This window comes from Martes martes, assembly GCF_963455335.1.
Source record: "Martes martes genome assembly, chromosome: 13".
In the NCBI taxonomy this organism is placed as follows: Eukaryota; Metazoa; Chordata; class Mammalia; order Carnivora; family Mustelidae; genus Martes; species Martes martes.
Window position 1 is genome coordinate 73252612 of NC_137901.1, and position 20481 is coordinate 73273092.

Sequence of the window (20481 nt, forward strand, 5' to 3'; positions counted from 1 at the left end):
TAAGGGGAAATGAAGTAATAAGAGCCTGAGTCCCATAGGAGTATGGCCTTAAAAGTAGAGGACAGAGGGAGAAGGCCATCCACAGGCTAGGAGGAGAGCTTTCACCAGGAACTGAATGGCCAGCACCCTGAACTTGGGCTTCCAGCCTCCCAAACTGCGAGAAATAACCCTCTGTTGTTTGAGCCTCCCGTCTTTGTCACGGCAGCCCGAGCTGGGCGGAGGACAGTGGTGTGTCTGATGATGGCAGCTTTCTTGTCTTGTGCTGAACATTCCCTTGCCCCCCTCCCCCACCAAGATGTTCCTGGAACCATTCCCAAGTTGGCAGCCTGTCTTGTCAATCAAAGTGTCAGCCGATGTTACCCCAACCCTATCCCCAGACACCAGAAACAGCCCTCCCGGCCTTGATGCCATCCTGGAGTGTCTTTGCAACAAAAACCCCACAGCTTCGCCTCTTTTTCATTTGTTTTATTAGCATCAATATATACAAAGTGGAAAATGACTTAACTTCATTATTCTAGCTTAGAAAGTTTGTTCTGCTTTTTATTCTGTTTGGGGATAAAATGAAAATGAAAACATCCCAGGAGAAAGCCTACCGTTGAGGGTGTTGAACAACTCCATGACCTCACATGACTGCCCCCTCCCCACCATGACTTCTCAAGGGCATAGGAAAGTCATACCCTTTGGATTTACCCCCCAAGAAAGGTCATTTGTGCCCGAGGCTCATGCTCAGCCTAAATCTACCCATCTATTTGCCAACTCACTCCTGCTTATACAACCCATCCTAATTATGTCTCCGCTTTACTTCCTGCTGGGCAGTTTGTCAGTTTCCAAAGCGATCAGCCTGAGTTACCAGAGGCTTTCCAAGGAGCTGGCTTCAAAAGATCATATTTAAAGCAGGTCTATGGAACTAAGGAAGGATGGCCCTCAAGTTGCGACCAGCATACTTATGTCGGCTTAATAATTCTACCCCCACCCCCTAAAAAAGCAAAAAGACGAGCTCCAAGCTGAAGAGGATCGAGTGTGTGCATTTTTAAAGCACAGGGCGGTAGCTGACAGATACAGCTTATATGACTTAGCATGTAATACACACCATCACATGCATTCTTTGAAGCTCGAGATCTCTGTAAACGTATTTCCCCACTGTTTTAAAAACAAAGAGTGGCTTGTAGGAAGGTTCGGTTGGCTCTCGAGTTGCTCAAGGTTGTATCCTGTTCAAAAATATTTAATCCCAAGGGGTTTTGACATTGATCTTATAAAAACAGACACGTATGAGCTGAAATGAGGTGCCCAGTACATTTTTGGCACGAATATTGTGTTTTTACCTTTACATATTACAAATACACATTCAGATATTCTAAAAAGAAAAACAGACGCCAACCTGTCTTTTCAATCACACTGTACATTATCAAGCTCACAGGATCCATTTTTAGGTGAAAATAAACTTTCAAAACATGGTCATAGGTGCTGTACTACGAAGACAAAACTAAGACATCAGTATCCCGAAACAAACAAACAAACAAACAAACAACAAACAACACCTTTTCTATTCCTCCAACATCCAATAAGGACTCTTGGCCTGTGGCCCGGCCACTTTTAGGAAACAGGGTTAGAATCAAGATTTCATATTCTGTCCGTCTCGACAAAAGGCGGGTGTTTAGTTTGCGCATAACCAGAGTAATGTTCTAAAATTAAATATCATTAATAGAGTTCTTCCTTCCAGATGACCCAGGGTTAGGGTTAGAATAAGCATCAAATGGAAGTAAAAGCAAAGACTGAATTCTGCCTTTTTAAAAAAAAGTTTACATTATTTGCATTGTTGGACCTTCTCCAAATATGACATTGCTTACTAATGGTCTGGAATGATTCTACTCTTTTTTTTTTTTTTTTTTTTTTTGCATAAAATGGGGTGGGTTTTGGGTGGCTGGAAAGCAGCCTTTAATTATCTCTTGCTGTGCATATGAATGCATGCCTTAAGGAGCGTATAAGCGGGATTCTTTTCTGGCAGAAGGAAAGAACTGGGCTTCAGCCCCCCCAAGACTGAAGCCCAAGCTTCTAGCCAAGAGGAGACGATGTGTTTGTCAAAACCAGCCGCCCTACCCTGCTCCCGAGCTGCCCAGACGAACTACCAAAATACGGACTCCCAGCCATTTTCTCAACAGCATGGCAGCCAGGAAGGGCTTCTCGTGTCGGGAAACCAGCCAATATAAAACAATTCTAGCGAGCGTGGGCGGGTGCCAAAGTGGGCACCCCAAGCGCCAAGCCTGTTCCTCCGTGAGCCACCGGCCATCAGCAGGGAGGTGATGGACCCCGGGGAGGCAAATCGACTTTACACGTGCTATCCCTTCCTTGCGTCCTCAACCCCTGCCTTTTCTTTGTACCTGTATTATAGAATCTTCCTCCCTGGTCACAGCCTGCGTACCCCCCTCCAACATCTGGCAGAGCTTCGGAGAAGAACAAAACAGTTTTTTGTTTTGTGTTTTTTTTTCCTCGTAGGATCCTCACTTCCGGAATATGGGATTGCAAGTATATTCCCGCCCCTTTTGGAGAAACAGTGCATCCGAGTTGCGCATATTTGGAGGCCTCAGGGGTTTCAGTATTCCCGGAAATCAAACCAAGCCCGTCCCTGGATTTCAGGACCTGGCATCGCCCCCCACAACTGTAACCCTTGTAATTATGTGGCTGAAGCTTCCCAAGGGGACCTAGGTCATAGCTTGGGGTGGGGGGTGGGGCTGCTGAATGAAAGAATTGGTTCTGGAACTCGTAGCATACATTCCCTTCCCTTTCATTACTGGTGGTCAGAGGAAAGGACATTTTACTGACTCGATGGCCCCTCCCCCACCCCTCACTCCATCCGAATTCTCAAATCTATCATCTACTCTGCAATGTTTTCTGATTCTGCCAGCATCCAGGGAGGCCAGGCTGGCGGATGAGAACACTCATGGTCACGCCTTGGGCGCCTTCGGGAGGATCATGGGAGGGAGAGGAGGTGGCGAGACCTTCTAGAAGCTGATAGAACATTTGGAAGAGCAGACTGGGATTTGTTTTGGAGCAGATCTGTTCAAGCTAAAGTCCGACCCAAGTTAATCCATCAAGAGATACCTTTCCCACCTAATCCTGGGCCTGGGATTTGTCCTAAAAGCACCATGGGCATAGATCCCCAAATGTGTGCCATCTGATGTAGCCAGAGCAGCATGGCCACCGCTGATGGAGAAACCCAGCTGCTTTTTTTTTTTTTTTTCTCCCACCTTTGCTGCCATGTCGGTCATTTCTCAGGTCACCCCCCCCCCCCGCCTTTGGAAAGGAGATTGTCACACGGATTTGGCCGCAGCTGCGACACCTCCAACCACACCAATTTCGACTTTAAATATAATAAATACAGTGAAGAAAACAGTGAATCTTCAAGAAAGAGTCTAAAGAAAAGACAGATAACATTCTGGGGTTTCAATCAAATGCCACGTGATCTCTGGATGAATTTCTCGAGGAGGTTGTAGTTGAGTTCTGGTCTGTGAGCTCTCTTCTCAGGCGCAGCTCTCCTTAAATGGAAACTTCATATTCCCTGGTTTCCTGCAAGAGAAGGAAGCACAGATCGGGGAAACTGCTAGGGGACAGGTCCATGGACAGAGCGTGCCCTGAGAGCCTTTCGTCCTAGCCAAGGAGGTGAGGAATGGGGAGAGCAGAGCCGACTCAGCTGCCCAACTACCCTCCTCTCCCAGCTGTGTGAGTGAGCACAGCTGAGCCAGGATGACTGCCCAGCGGCCGCTAACTGAAAACACTGCCCCACAGATTGATGAGCAAATTAATATCACTTGCCTTGAGCTACCGAGCTTTGGGATTATTTGTTACTCGGCTTTATCATAGTCCTGGGGAGTGGATACACTCTACTAGTAAGTATTGATATGATCTAGTTTCTGAAGTGCCCTTTCTTTGTTTTGTTATCAGCTTGACCTTCTTCTCGGATTTGGAAACAAGGTCTATAGAATGTAAAATAACCTACGACCTCTTCTTGGCAGAGCCATATGGAAAATGACCCCGGCATGTGGATGGCAACCACTCCGGTTTCTCCGATATTTGTCAAGTGCATCTAATATACTCCAGGCCTCCGAGGCAGAAGAGCTGGGAGGTTTAGGAAGTCAGAGCCTTGGCCCCAGAAGAGGTCATTGTCACATGCTTTCATGGACGTCTACTGTGTCTGCTGGGTCAACACAGATAAGCAAGTGCGTCTGTGGTAGATGGGAGTGTGGTGGGAAGACTCCAAGCTGCGCCCCCTCACCTCCTGGTGGTCACGTTCTTGCATGATCCCCCTTCCATAAGTGTGCGCAGGACTTGTGATTTGCTTCTAACCATTAGAACATAGCAAAGGTGCTAGGATGTCTTGGCCCTGACCAAATTTTTCATGGTCCCTAAAAATGATTTTTTTACAATCAAGATACCCATTGGTATCTATTTGATTGGTTGAGGTTCAAGGGAGGCGGGATAATAGAATGATTAATGGCATCAGTCTGAATTTGTATCTTAGCTCCAGGCCATCCTTTTGGCTGTGTGCAAGCTTGGCCCAATCATTTGTTCGTCTCTCTGACCCTGAGGATCATCTTCGGTTCAACAGAGATAACTGCAGAGTGTACAACAGAGCTGCAGGGATTCGGGCAGCTTACGCATTTAAGGGACCCAGCTCATGGTACATACTCTTCTTCTTCTTATTACCGAACTCTGTCTCTTTTGAAGGATTATAAGCTCATTAATGGCTGGACCAGGTCTGTCGGATTCACGACTGTGTCCCTAGTACCCAACACAAAGTCTGCCACCTAAAAGAGAAGAGAGACCAACTCACCCCCGTCTCGTAAATGGGGTTGTCAAACTCAGTTTCCACGGTGATCTGGCTGTAGGGGTGGGAGTACATCAGAGGCAGGCGGAGGTTGGAGTAATAGCGACATCTGGAGAAGGGACAGCAAAGGAGAGAGGAGTTACTCCCAGTAGCGGAGAAGAACAGCCGGCTGGGCCCCCATCCAGGGTCTCTCACAGTGAGAATCCAAGTGGGTGAACACTGAAATCATAACTGCTCTCAGCTTGTAAGCTGGTCACTGACAACTAAAGCCTCGGTACTTCCCCTTCCTGGGGAGGGCCAGAGCTCAGCTGGTCTTCCCTTGTAAGGTGATTTGAGCTCCTCTTTCACGCAGGGTGACAACAGCAATAATGAGCATTTACTGGGCACCGACTATATACCGTGTTGCCTCAGAGCAACCTTCTTTACCTATTTAAGAAGTGGTTCTTCTAGGGGTACCTGGGTGGATCAGTGGGTTAAGCATCTGCCTTCAGCTCAGGTCATGATCTCAGGGTCCTGGGATCAATTACTGATTATTATCAATAATAATAATAATCGATGGGCTCTCTGCTCAGTGGGGAGCCTGCCTCCCCCCACCCCGCTTCTCTCCCTACTTGTGCTCTCCCTCTCTGTCAAATAAATAAATAAAATCTTTTTAAAAAAAGCGATTCTTCTATTACTACATGCTATCTCTTTCCTTTCTTGTATTAATCACGGTGTGTTACAGCTTGTGTATTTCTTCTCTCCCCCTTCAACACTGTGGGCTCCACAGAAACAGAAAAAAATGATATTGGGCAGATGCCTGCCTCAGGGCCTTGACACATACCGTGTATGTGCCTGGAATCCTCCTCTTCCAGATATTTGCATAGGTTACTCATTATTGCTTTCAAGTCCTTACTCCAATGTCATGTCTCAGTTGGAATTCCTAAAGTGCAATCACCACCTCTGTCCTAGCTCCTTTTTGCTCCCTTTCCACCTTTCTTTTCTCCCTGCATTTATCACCTCCTAATGTACACAGTTAACCCTTGAACAACACAGGTTTGAACTGCATGGGTCGACTTAGATGTGGATTTTTTGATAAATATAGTATGGTCCTGCAAGTGTATCTTCTCTTCCTTAGGATTTTTCTTCCTCCTCCTCCTCCTCCTCTTCTTCTTCTTCTTTTAAGATTCTATTTATTTATTAGAAAGAGAGCACAAGTGGGGGGCAAGGGGTAGAGGGAGAGGGAGAAGCAGACTCCCTGAAGAGCCGAATGCAGATGCTTAACTGACTAAGCCACCCAGGGAACCCCCCCGCCCCATGACTTTCTTAGTAACATTTTCTTTTCTCTGGCTTACTTCATTGTAGGAATATGGTATTAGGGGTGCCTAGATGGCTCAGTCAGTTGAGTGTCCAACTCTTGATTTCAGCTTGGGTCATGATCTCAGGGTCAGGAGATCAAGCCCCACATCAGGTTCTGCACTGGGCCTGGGGTCTTCTGGGGATTCTCTCTCTTCCTCTCCCTCTACCCTGCCCTCATCCCCCATGTTCATGCTCTCCCTCTCTCTCAAAAAAAAAAAAAAACCCAAAACAAAACCCAACACAGTATATAGTACATATAACATAGAAAACACCTGTTAATTGATGGTTTATGTTATCAATAAAGCTTCTGGTCAACAGTAGGTTATTGGTAGTTAGGTTTTCAGGGAGTCACAAGGTATATATGCAGATTTTTGACTCATGGGGTGTCAGCACCCCTCACCCTCTTCACGTTGTTCAAGGGTCGACTGTATATACTTTCCTTGCTGTCTTCCTCCCATTAGAACCTGGGCCACACATACCAAAGATCTCCTTCTGTTTTGTCCACAGTGATGTTCCTAGGTCTGCCCCCTGCCCCCAAACTGCCTGGCACACAGTAGGTGCTCCATAGTTGTGAATTTGAAGGAATTCGTGAATATCCTAGCCATGGCTAAATATCTTCCTTCCTCATTGCAGGCAAGTTCTAGGATCCTCAACACACAGGACAATGTCTGGTACGTATTAGATTGTCAGCATATGTTTGTGGCCTAAGTGAATGAATGAATGAATGAGTGCATCATGGGATCAGCGTCTGTGTGTCTGTCTCTCCCGCTAAACCACAGCCCCTTGAGCTCAGGGTAGTGCCTGCTTATTTGCTGCTGCGTGGTCAGCTCTCTTGTCTCGGAGGGGTGGGAGGGACTCAGCAGGTGTATTTCTTCCAGAGCTGAGTTGAATGACATCATCTCCAAGTACCCAAATGCCACCGGCCACGAGCTACTGATGGAGACCCTGTCCCCCAGTGTGCTGGTCCTTCAGTGGATGGCAGTCCCCCACACCCTCTCCCGAAGCCCCCTACCTGGTGATGTAAATGTAGGCTCCTCCCAGCAGTAAGGAGATGATGAGCACTGGGATGAAGATAGCCAGCGCCATATTTCCCCCTTCCAGCGATGTCTCGGCTGCCGCTTCTGCTACTAAACACACAAACCAGTGAAGCCCTCGGGTCTCACCACTCTCAGCCCACACGGGCACCTGGGTCCCAGGTGCGAGCCTGCCTTCCCAGTTCTGCACTCATTCAAAGAGCTGGCATCACAGACCCTGAGCCGTTGGACCACCATCCCCGGGGGAGAAGAGGCAGAGAGTAGAGCAGATACGACTGGTTCTTTGCAACGGAGGCCAGACCCATCCTTGGGTGGGGTGCTCATGGGGCTACCCAGAAGAATGACACTCTTTTAACCCCTGGTCATATCATGTCCACTTTTGGGGGGGGGGAGGGGATGGGTGGTTGCATTTGAAATCTGGTTAAAATCCAATTCAAGGAGAAATCTGGAGAAAATCTCTTATGTGCTAACTGGGAAGGCAGATTTGCTCGACATTCCACGGGAAAGGGGGAGCTCCCTGCGCCCAGACTGACAGGCGCCTCCAATGGCTGCTCTATCAGACCGTCCAGGAGAGGGCGCTGGGCAGCTGGGCCTGTTCTCAGTCCTGCACCCCGCCCCCCATGACACCCCAACTGCCAAGACCCAGTTTTGATTCTCAGAGGTCACGGTTGCACCCTCTTGGCCTCACTTGCCCCCCACCCCCACTGGTTTGTGGCAATTGTAAGAACTAAGATGGCTCTGGTGGGAGCCAGGGGCGTGTTCTCCGCACAGCCTGAAGGGAGACCCCACATCTCCTCCGGACACCAGTCCTCAGGTTTTCGCTGCCACTTCTCCCCGGCCGCAACCCTCAGAGCTCGGCTGTACGCCAATCTATAATCCATTAACCGCCACTCTAGGGAGTCTGAAAAATCGATGCTAACACCCATGACAGATGCATGAGCACAAAACATTACACAGACGCTCATAATCTCCGAGCAACCCAGGCCTCTGAGACGCTGTCATGGTTCATTGGTTGCCGAAAGGCAGCAAAGGGGTGGCCTGAATGGAGGCTAACGACACGGAATGCCCTCTCTGTTCCCTGCAGAGTGACTCCCACACGGTCCACCTCTGCACTTAACACTTGAGCCGGGCTCTGCCTGTTGGGATTAAAATGTCATCTGCCGCAAGGGACAGCAACTAACGACCCGTAATTTGCATATCCCCATAGCCCCACATTCCGAGTGAATGATTTATTGTCAGAAAGCTAAGTGGTTCCAAAAACAGTGATAAAAATGGCTTAATTGGTTATAACTTTTTTAAAAATAAAAATAACACGATATATACATACATATATATAAACACACACCTTACGACACCACAGCCCCAGTGAGTGGTTTGGTACCCAAATGAATGGAGGTCCTACAGAATGTAGACTGTTTTATGTGTGGGAGGGATTGTAAGGGAAGGGAACCACAAAATAAAAACCCAAACAAAATCCTAGCTAGCATTTACTATCTGTTCCCCATTAATAAATCTCACTTGGGGGGCGCCTGGGTGGCTCAGTGGGTTAAGCCTCTGTCTTCAGCTTGGTTCGTGATCTCAGGGTCTTGGGATCGAGCCCCACATCTGGCTCTCTGCTCAGCAGGGAGCCTGCTTCCTCCTCTCTCTGCCTGCCTCTCTGCCTACTTCTGATCTCTCTCTCTCTGTCAAATAAATAAATAAAATCTTAAAAAAAAAAAAATCTCTCTTGGTAATTCCTAAGAGGAGGAGAATAGAAAACAAGGAGAATACAGGGACAGGTAATTTGGGGGAAATGGAGCCCAGAGCATGCCCCAGGCGAACAGGGGGGTGCTTGGCATGGAAGGTGAGGCATCATTGGATTTACTTTCCCCAAACAGCACTGTGTGGGTGAAAATTCAAATGGTTGGGTTGTGCCTCACTCAGGCATGTGGACCCTCAGATTTTCTTACCTCAAGAACAGAACTGGTGAGAAATCCCTTTCAGGTCATAGTTAGGACCCTAGGCTGCAAACAATGGTTTGTGTCTTTTACAATGTCCTATTTTTGAAATTACCTTCAGCAACGTGAAGATGGAATTTCTGCTTATTTTTTTAAGCACCTGGAGGAGGACATGCAAGGACCTGCCCTTGTTTTCTGTTATTAGCTTGATTTATTGGATTTTTTTTTTCATTATGGAACTCACCTTCTAATGCGTGTTCAAAGCTGTCTTGATTAACTGAAAGGGAAATTGGAAGCATTGGTTAATGTCGAGTGAACTCACTCTGCATAAAATGAAGCCAAAAAATTGGGAGCGAAAGCCTGTGCCAAGCTTTGCTGAAGTTAGTGCTCTGCTTTGATTTATCTTGGGCTCCTGGAATTAGCCAAAATGCCTGGACACATTTCTTTCCTAGGTTCCTGAGAGATCATGACATAGATATGAAAGAAACAAGGACAAGAGTGCTGCCTGTGATTAATTACGAAAACACTCACCATATGTCAGATACCGTGCCAAGAGCTTTCTGTATGTATTCGCTCATTTACTCCCACACCAGTCTGACTGCGTGGATACTATCATCATCCCCATTTTACGGATGAACAAACAGAGGTTCAGAGAAGTGAAGCAATTTCTCTGATCTCACACAGCTTCCGAGGGATGAAGGCAGTCTTTAAACCCAGACTGCTCGACTTTCTCCAGCCTCTGCTCTTACTTATGTCATAGTTCTGCTTGTTTTTCATTGTTCCCTATGTAGGACAAAGGCTGATGAACAGTGAGGCTCAAGATAAAGCCCTATATCCAAAATCCAGCCAGAGCTGAAACTGTTTTCCTGCTTTGAAATACATGTTTATATGAACCTCTCTGATTTCACTTCTATTCCATATTTATGTGAATATTATTCTTATTCCCTCCAAAACAATTTCCATTCATTACCACAGACTAGAACTCCCTAGAATTCACTCATTTCCCCATAGTCCCCATAAAACTTCTCCAGAAGTTCAAGATGATAGGGACTGGCATTCCCAGGTTTTGGCACCAAAGACCTCATAGTAGCTGAGCACCAAAATATACCCACATGGATGGGTTTAAAAGAAGCAAACCCCAGAGCGAAGGGCTTAGATAAACAGATTGCATTATCCAGGGATGACTGGGGATGGCCACCAAAGTCTTAGCTGTATTCACACCCTAATACTGAAACTTCCTAATTTGTGCCTCATCAAAGTCACTCTTGGATGTTGATTGTTACCATGTGATGCCAATAGAAGCAGTTGAAAAGCTAGCTTACTAACTAACTGACTGCAGGTGATTTCTGGAGCTACGGCATTAGGAAAATGGAAAGACTGAGACAGATACTTTCTGCCCCAGAGGTGAGCAGGACTTGGGTTGGGTGTGTCTGGGAGTGCAGGAACTCCTACTGTTTCTCAGAGCTGGAAGGAGACCTTGAACTCGTGTCCCTGGGAGTGTGGTCAATGGCCCTCTGGGGCACACATTAAAATGCAGCCTCCTGGGCCACGTCTTTTCCTTTTACTTCCCACAAAGGGAAACCAAGGTCAGGGAGGGAGGGTGGCTTGCCCAAGGTCACGCAGGTGGTCCACAGCCCAGCCAGGAGGAAGCCCAGGGACCCTGAGTCCCAGGCAGATGGCTTTACATTGGCGCTCAGTCACTTTACCAACTCTAGAACACAAAGCCACACATCCCACTTTTTCTTGGAACAGGATATGATTTGTCATATCCTTACAGAGTTGTGGGGTCTCAGGAGGGGAAACAGAGGGGAAAGAAAGATGGAAGCATCCCCCAAGATCATGCCAGAAACTCTGTCATGCCTGAGGAAGAAAGTGAGGGGCAGGGGGCCACTCACCTGCCGGGCCTTCAAAGGCTTGCCTATCTCAGGGATGCAAGACTGAGCACCTTTTATCTTTTCTTGCATTTTATCATGTATTTTCGGATGGTAGTTCTATCTTCCCATCAGATGGGCAATGTCAAAAAAAAAAAAAACCAAAACCTGATAATATCTAGTGCTGGCAAGGATATGGGGAAAAGGACATTATCACACATTACTAGAGGGGGAGGTGAATCACTACAGTTGCAGAAAAGAATCTGGCAAGATCCACAAAGTGTCAGCATCCACAGAACTTTGCCCACGCCATCAATCCCCCTTGAAGGAATCTGTCCTATTTGATGAGAAACGACAGTACCCAAAGATTCATGAGCAAGCCGATTTCTGGGCAAAAAGAGACAAAACAAACAAGAAACCAGAAAAGAACTGGGAGACCCACGCACAGAGGAAGGAGTGAATGCATCAGGAGACATCACAGTGTACAAAGCCACATGGCAATTAAAAAGATAAGACAGGGCTTTATTTTTTCTTTTTTCCCTCTTGACAGATGTGTGTGATAAATGCGGGAACGGAAAACACAAAGTACGTATGGTATGAGGCGTTTTTTACTTGGCAACACACGAACACTCCCTGTCCGCTCTTTGCAGTGTGTCTCCTTGTGTCCAGGGAACTGAGGAGACTGGACTTTCACTGGTGATCAGTACCAGCTTCCCCAGCGAACGAATGGAAGGGATGGAGAAAGGAAGGGAAAAACCGTTAATGCTTCATTGGCAACTTTGGTTTCTTCTATTTCTTGCATGAGATACTTTTGTAGCAAATCCAAAACGGAACATACACAGTCAGGGGGCAGATTACATGGAGAGTCAAAAACGGTCCTTCCACGGTGTCCTTACTTAGATTTTTTTAAAAGATTTTATTTATTTATTCGACAGAGACAGTGAGAGAGGGAACACAAGCAAGGAGAGTGGGAGAGGGAGAAGCAGGCTTCCCGCTGAGCAGGGAGCTGGATGTGGGCTCCATCCCCGGGCCCTGGGATTATGACCTGAGCCAAAGGCAGATGCTTATTGACTGAGTCACCCAGGCACCCTCGTTAATTGGATTTCTTAAAAACAAACCCTATTAATTTCCCTCTACACAGAACACTTACCAACAACACCAGATCAGCTCCTGTGAATGTCCCTGTAGCAGTTAGAAGGTTTATAGGCAATCTTTCCCCCAGGAAAATATCCCAATGTTTCACCTCGACAAAGTGGATTTCCTGTGCCATCAAAAAGAAGTCAAGCACAGGGCTAGACTTTGTCAAAAATTATGGCAGGGAAGAGGAGGGAGGCAGTTGTCTTAAATCTCAGTTGCCGACTTCTTACTTTTGCCCTCTTATTAAGAACTGCTTCTATAAGGTCTTGGCTCTCACAGGATAGGCTCTGGCTTGATTCCAGGTGAGAATATGCAGCATCTCTAGGCCAGTGTTTCCCACACTTGCCTGAGGATCAGACTCACCGCTGCTGCTAGTGACCCTGGGCCCTGGTTCCCGCCCTAGACCCAGTGACTTAGCATTTCCCCTTCAGGGGTCCAGAAATCTGTTTATATTTGTATCTTATGTTCAGAAACCACTGCCTTAAGTGTCTCAGACTCAAAGTGCATTGGAGCAACCCAGAGCTTGTTAAAATGCATATTACAGGGTCCTACCCTTCAGTGATTCAAATTTTGTAGAGCTGGAGTAGTAGATTCAAGAACGTGTTTCTCATAAGCAGGCTGGGTGATTCGAATGCTGAATGGGGTGTTGGAAGCCACCAGACTCACAGCCTTGAAGTCTACCCCGCAGGCGGCTCACTGGGGAAGAGTTGGGGACTTCACAATCAGGAGATGTGGGTTCAAATCCCGGATTTGTCTTGTAATAGCTGTGTGTCTTTGGGAAAGTCACTTAACTTCTCTGAGCTTCTCCTTTTGTAACTGTACCATGGGTAAGATGCCTCATCTATCTTAGAGTGTGGTCCCGAGGTTTAAATGAGACCATTCAGGAAAAAAAAGTAAAAACATTAAAAAAAATATAGGTAAGGGTGCCTGGGTAGCTCAGTTGGTTAGGCAACTGCCTTCAGCTTGGGACATGATCCCCGGGTCCCAGGATTGAGTCCCGCAATGGGCTTCCAGCTCGACGGGGAGTCTGCTTCTCCCTCTGACCCTCTCCCCATTCCTGCTCTCTTGCTGTCTCTCAAATAAACAGATAAAATCTTAAAAAAAAAAAACAGAGGTAAATTTCATATAACATAAAATTGATCATTTTAAAGTGTGTTATTTGGTGACATTTAGCACATTCACGATTTGGGGGAGCTACCACCTCTCTCTAGTTCGAGAACATTTTCATTAGCCCTAAGAGGTAACTTTGTACCAACTAAGTAGTTACTCTTCTCTCTCCACCCCAGCTATGAGAGCCACCAATCTGCTTCCCTTCTCTATGGGTTTACCACTTGGGATATTTCATATAAATGGAATCATAGCATATGTGATCTTTTGTGTCTGGCTCCTTTTCCTTAGCATCGTGTTTTCAAGGTCCATTCAGGCTGCGACAGGTGTCAGCCCTCCATTCCTCTTCACCGCTGAATAATATTCCACTATGGCTGGGCCACATTTTATTTGTTTGTTCCCCAGTCGATGGACATTAGGGTAGTTCCCATCTCTTGTGAGCAATGCTGCTAGGAATATTCATGTACAAGTGAGTACTTGTTTGCAATTGTTTTGCGCCTCTACCTAGGAGTAGAAATGCTGGTTGGAAAACATTTGTAAGGCTTAATAAAGGCTGAAGTTCATCATAAAGCATCTGGGGATCCATCGAAGTTATGGGCTCCCAAGTAGAAGTGTAAAACTCCATGATGCCTCCATCCCTGCTGGGGCAAGAATTCAGAACTTTCTACCTCATTCTCAAAGGGGCATTAATGCCATAAAAAGCTAAGATCAGATTTAGGATATTGTTATTAATTGTATACCTCAAAGACCTGGATAAACAAACCCAAATCTCAGTGGCTTTGTCAAAATTTAATTTCGGTGATAAGTGTTTACTGATTTTAAAACAAGTTTTCCCTCTTCACCATCTCTGGGATGGGGGCATGTCTTGCAACCAATGGCATATTAATTTGCTGCCACCAGGTGGCGCTCATGATGCCTGTGTGTGCGCCTTCGCCCATCACACCATCATCAGCGTTTGGGGAGGGTTAGAGCGGCCGGGGAGACCACCCCAGAGGCAACCGGGGAGCCCTCGTAACCCCTGGGAACCAAGTGGTTGTGAAAACGGGGTGCAGGAGGCGGGGAAAGTTTAAGCCGCGTAACCGAAGCAGGAGTTCAAAGCAGAATGGCTCTCCTTCATGACAAAATCTAAGCTCTAAACAGAGCTGTTAGTAAGTAGGGATAAAAACGCTAAGCCAGGAGAAGGCATTGTGCCACCGTTTCATTGGCAGCACTTTTTTCTTTCTTTCTCGGTGCAGAAAATAATGGCGGTATCTTAGATGTCAGGAAATACAGTAGCTGGACTTTTGAGAGCGAATTGAGATTCATAGCAAGAAGCCAGACTGGACATCTCCTGCTCCCGGTCCCTGCGTGGTGAACAGGTTTCTGTACCTTTACAAACGGGTAGGGGCCCGTTCCAGTGGGATGGCTGTCCCAGGATGCATCGAATGGTCACTTCGCCCATGAGCTCAAAGCCTTCGTAGCACATGAAGGTGAGGGACTCTCCCGGCAGGTAGAGCCGCTTGTACAGGATCTGGTAGCCGTTTTCGGGCAAACCAGGGTTGTCACATGCCAGGGACTCTTCGGCTGAAATGCAAGCCCGAAACAGCTCTGATGAGATCATGCAAATCCCGGGGGACTCCCGCTCACAGCCTGTCTGGTCTGGCTTTCACCACCCTCGCCAGTACCTTTCGCCAGCATGGTCTCTCTGCCTTTCCCTCACCTCCAGTGCTTTTCCATTCCCCAAACTCACCTCCCCATCTCCTGCCCCTGGCCACCTATTATGCATGGGCATCATCGAAGGTCCCAGGATGTGGAATCTGGCTTAAAATCTGGGTTCTACTACATACTCGCTGTGTGACCTCCAGCAAGGGCCGCAACCTCTCTGAGCCTCGATTTCTCTTATCAGTAAAATGGGAATATTCTCATAGGGGTTTGGAAGATTAAATAAGGTCATGAATATAAGGCGTTTAGCATGTTCTTGGCAGGTCATAGGTGCTCGGTCAATGATGGATGGCCATGTTGTCATATTATGAAATATTCTTCCTCCTCACCTTACACCGTACCTGCCCACCCAGCTTGGATAAGTCTGGTCTTTCAGTACTCAGTCCTCTTTTCTCCACCTCCAAGGAGCCTTTCCTGGTGGCCTCTATCCCTAATAGAGTCACTAATCTTCCTAGTTCTTCTTCTGCCCCAGCATTGAACACACTGCCTTGTATTTAATTATTTAATACTGCTTCTCCTCACCGGAGATGAACCTGTTAGGGTGAGCTTGAAGCTCTCAGGGCCTGCTCTATAAGGACTCTCATATATGATCCTACGTTATACAGTAGGAGCATCATAAATGATGCCTGGCAGTTTAAGACATACTAGAAAATTGAACCCATTCCTGATTTAACCTATTCCAGGCTCTGGACTCTAACTTTCCTGCTTATTACATAAATGGACTGGTCAAGACCCCATCTTCAGCTGAAATGTGGCTGGGTGATGACATTCCCACTCCAAGGATGTACCCACACTTTGAAATAAGACCATTGAAGGCAGATTTTCTCAACCTTAGATGCTGTTGACATTTTGGGCTGGGTAATTCCTTGTGATGGGGCCATCTCCACCTTATAGGACGTGGAGCCACTAGATCCTGACCTCTGTCCACTTGTTCCTTGTTGTGACAACCAAACATGTCTCTAGGAATTGCCACTGACACATGTCTCCCGGGAGCAGAGTCACCCCGGCTGAGAATCACTGATCTTGGCTCTTCAACAATTCCGTGTGAACTCATTCTGTTCTTTCTCAGGAATACAATTGAGCTGGGCTGGCAGTCTTGGAAACGGTCACAAACCCACCCTCATTTCTACATTCCTCCCATTTCTCCCCTCTCCTTAACTGTAGGGGAAAAATGTACATTTTTGGGGAACACATTGGAACAAAATGTGAAAATCAGGTTCCCCAGGTATTGCTATGAATGGTTTGTAAAGTACCCCACAAATAGCAAAGCGCCAAATCTGTGTGATCGTTAGCAACCAATGGTACCCAAGCCCTTACTGTGGGCCACACACATGGTTACCAGCATCTGTATTTACGGTTGGCACAATCATCCTTTCTGATGATGATGCTGGCTTGTGCAAAGTCGTCCAACCAGCAAGGTGGACCCGGCGGGTTTGAAATCTGGTGCATTTAATGGCTCTGGGGTAGCGGGGGTAGGAGGGGCCCTTCTTGTGCCAAGTCCCCTGGGCTGTCACGAATTCCTCTGAACCACTGCTGTCTCAGAGTCAGGAATTTCTAAGTGAAGATGGGGCACCCAGCTGGAAGCCTGCATGGGAGCCACGGTGAGGCTGCTGGGGATGATGCATCGGTGGAAACTTTTACTATGGCCTTGGTCTGGCCACGCGGGCTCTGCCCCGGTCAGGAGATCCCCGTGTCTCCTATTTGTGGTGTTCCGAGGGCAGGGTGTGAAGAGCCAGGGCCTCCTGGGAATCCCTAAGTGTCTCCCAGGGGAACCGCCCATAAAACCCTCACTGAATTTGTAGGCTCTGCATTACTTTTGGTGGTGTGGTTTTTATCTTCTGGATGGGAGCCTTGGGAGTCAGGTACCATCAACGAAGGGAAGTCGCAACAAAGACTGCATTTAGTACTGCCAACAACATCAATGGCAATAATAGTAGCAAGGGCTGTCACTTCTTGAGCCTGCAAAAACCCACCTGGGAAGTGAGTTACGTATTTGGGTCTATGAACAGATAAAGAGATATTTCAATAAGCTGCCGCAAGTGCTGTGGTCAACGCAAACTGTAGGAACCATGGGAGCTTACAGGAAGAGAAACACGATGTAGCCTCGGCAATCAGGAAGGCCTTCCTGGAGGAGGTGATGCCGAGGAGTCATTGTTATTTCTTTCACAGACCTGGCTCTCATCCTCCCATCTCCAACAGTCCCCAGGCTCCCCGAGAATGTGGATCATGTCTGTTTAGACACAGCTGTATTTTTAGGGCTTTTGCACCACAGTTCCCAAACTGTGCACTGCGGCACCCCAGGGTGCCACCACAAACAGCACCCCTGTGTGATTTTTGAAAACTTAGAGGAGACAAAGGAACACCTCCCAGACCCATGTGAATGGTGCCAACATTAGACAGAGCTACATTTCTTTTCATGATGCCCCGTCTTTGCAAAGCTGGGTTTTCTGCAGTGGGTGCACTAAAAAGCAAGAGCTCTGAGAAAATCAGTGTGGAACGGAATGAAGGTGGCAGAGTCCAGGTGCCAAAATCTGACAAGTTTGTCAGAGCCCAAGAGGCATCCACGCCCTTGTGGCTGTGATTCTAGTTATTTAAGAATGCAATAAAAATCATGGAGCACCTGGGGGGCTCAGTCAGTTAAGCATCTGACCCTTGATTTCAGCTCAGGTCATGATCTTGGGGTCGTGGGGTCATCGGGCTCCCTGCTCAGTGGGGAGTCTGCTTGAGATTCTTTCCCTCTGCTCTCTCTCTCTCTCTCTCTCTCAAATAAATAAATAAAATCTTTAAACAATGCAATCAAAATCAAATCCTGTAATACGTGCATTACTTTTTCAAACAGCTACTAAGTTGTCAGGATAGAGCTACTTATTAAGTTGTTTGGAGCTAATTACTTAGCAGATGGAACTGTTTGGTATTTCAGCCTAGGATATTTACCAAAAAAATTCCTGAGATGCCAAGGGTACTGTGAGTGGAGAAAGTCAGGACATGCCTGTGTCTGCATTCGGGGGCACTTTTTGAATTATTGCATGAGTCACTTCCAACTGCCCTGTCTGGTAGGGAGTAGCATTCCCTTTTCACAGCTGAGGGCTTTGAGGCCCAGAAAGGGCAAGCTACTTGCCCAAGGTTACCCAGCAAAGCAGGGGGGGTTGGTATTTGGCTGTGAATTCCAGACACTTCCTTCTACCCATGCTTGACCCGTCAGTTCTTGGAGGACTCAAAAGACATGGTTTGGAGTCCCGGCTGGACCAAACAATGGCCTTGAGCAGGCCACAGGGAACAAAAACTACACACATTCAGAGCTTTACAACTGGCTCTGTCCGCTTCATGCACTTGTTGGTGGAAGATCTTTGTCAAGGGTAAAGTACCAGAGCTTTGCTCAGAAGCTGGGATTGCAGAGTGCTAAGGTGGGAAAATGCTGCTTTGGGGCTTAGTCTTCAGTTGGAATCCTGGCTTCTCCCCTTCCCTGCTCTGTGACCTCAGGAAAGTGGCTCGGCCTCTTTGGGCCTCCTTTGCCTGCTTTTAAGTGAACACAGGTACCACCCATATAGTTTCATGAGTGTTCAGTGCACTAATGCTGGGGACGGGCTTGGCAAGGTGATGGGCAGAGGAGACATTTGAAAGCTGTAGATGTCTGACAAACTCATCCCTAGAAACACCCTCAGAACCCAGATACAGCCTGTCTCTCTTGCCTCCCCCCCACCGCCCCCACTGCCAGAACTGACCATCCTCTTGCCTCCCATCTCCTGCCAGTCTCGCTTGCCGGTAATGAGGCTCGAAGCACGTGCCGGGCTCCTGTTTGGGCTTCTGGGAGGATCGCGTGTCTCCTGACACCCAGCCTGGCTCGTGACTCATTAGCGCGGGTGTCAGGGAAGCCGTCACAACTGAGATTCCAGGGGAAGGCAGCCTCAGAGGGAGGGAGGCTTGTGTCTCCCAAATCCAGCAGCCAGCACAGCCTAGAGGGTCTTTGGAGGCTGTGCCTCGTTAGGGAAGTGACTTTCTTTCCTTCCTCCCTTTCTTCCTTCCTTCTTCCTTCTTCCTTCCTTCCTCCCTCCCTCCCTTTCTTCCTTCCTTCCCTCCTTCCTCTCTTTCTTTCTTAAATGATACCTCCACCTTTCAGTACTTTTAAATAAGCTTTTATTTTTAGCTTCTCATCTCTGGGTCTCTGCAGCTGGACCAGCTCAAGCGGCTGCTGATCCCCCTCACAGTCTCCTGGAGGGAATGGGAACTGCACGGGTGTTCTGGGCTGCCTTAGCGATATGCATCTGACGGGGCGGGGCGGGGGGGGGGCGGGGGAGCGCTTTGAATAACAGAAATGCACTGTCTCACAGCTCTGGAGGCTAGAAGTCCCAGGTCAAGGTGGCCTTCAAAGACCACATTCCCTCTGAAACCGAGGGGGAAGGATCGTTCCTTGCTTCCTCCTGGCTTCCAGGGGTAGATGGCAATCCTCGGTGTTCCTAGACTTGCAAGCACAGAATGGCTTCTCCCTGGGTCTCTGTGTTCAAACGTCCCTCTTCTTATGAGGACCCCGGTCACTGGGTCGGTGCCCAACCTAATCCTGTAGGGCCTCACGTTAACTTGGTTACATCTGCAAAGACCCTCGTTCCAAAAAACGTTCCCATTACAGTACCGGGGTTAGGATTTCAACATCTCCTTTTGGGAGATACAGTTCTCCCGGAAATGTCCTGGGAACTTGGCCCAAAGGTCTGGGGATTGGGAGGGGATGTGCTTGTGGGTGAGGAGTTTGGGCCATAGGTTGCAATTTTGCTGGGACATCCTTGCATGGCTTTGTCCCCAGTCACTCATGATGAAATATGTCGGGGCAAGGCTGGTGGAAAGGGCCGTGGGGTCCAAGACCAGAATCTCAGCTCTGCTCATGAAAAAGTGTTGTGACCTTAATCACATGTCCCTGTGAGTCTCAACCACCTTTAAACAAACCATGTATGCATGCATGCATACAGAGGGAGAAAGAGAAGCAGGCTCCCTGCTGAGCAGGGATCCCAGTGCAGGGTTCGAACCCAGGACCCTGGGATCATAACCTGAGCAGAAGCCAGACTCATAACCAACTGAGCCACCCAGGCATCCAAGCAATGTGTTTTACACATTCAACAAACAGTAACTACTGTTATCTCTTTTCCCTTCTGAGCTTTGGTTTTCTGAGTGTATTTGCGCGCACACACACACACACACACACACGCTACACACATACATGCACTTACATTCACAAATGCATATAATCTGCTTAGCATGATGTCTTACACAATCAATAAATAGCAACCGTTATCTATAAAAGGGAGCAGATGCGTCTAATGTCTGAATCATACTGTATTTTACCTACGAGATGTCCTTAGCTCTGAAATTCTAGGACCTGGACTAAAGAGGCAGATGGAGACCCATGGTGTGAAGTCCAAGGTTCCTCGTTGCACGGGAACCCAGAATAAGAAAGTCCCCCTTTGCTGTGCAGAAGCTTTAAATTTTGATAGCTCTACTAGTAGCTTCTGGAACTCGAGCTGACTGAACCCTTAATAGATAGAGCT

At 47.6% G+C, this 20481-nt stretch overlaps 1 protein-coding gene across 6 annotated transcripts in view; it reads right to left on the reverse strand.

Annotated features, from left to right (window-relative positions):
* Nucleotides 1–476: 476 nt before the first annotated feature.
* Nucleotides 477–20481, reverse strand: part of SEZ6L (seizure related 6 homolog like) — a gene marked incomplete at its 5' end in the record, with an annotated part of 182790 nt that continues 162785 nt past the window's right edge. For 2 of the 6 annotated variants that reach the window (XM_080820997.1, XM_080820995.1), the window contains 4 exons: nt 477–3564; nt 4829–4931; nt 7173–7287; nt 14615–14809. In XM_080820997.1, coding sequence (XP_080677123.1) covers nt 3535–3564; nt 4829–4931; nt 7173–7287; nt 14615–14809 — 443 coding nt within the window. In that variant the 3' untranslated portion in view covers nt 477–3534. Of the gene's footprint in view, nt 3565–4828; nt 4932–7172; nt 7288–9375; nt 9409–14614; nt 14810–20481 lie in introns of all 6 variants that reach the window. The other 4 variants (XM_080820994.1, XM_080820993.1, XM_080820996.1 and 1 more) reach the window with 4 other exon arrangements.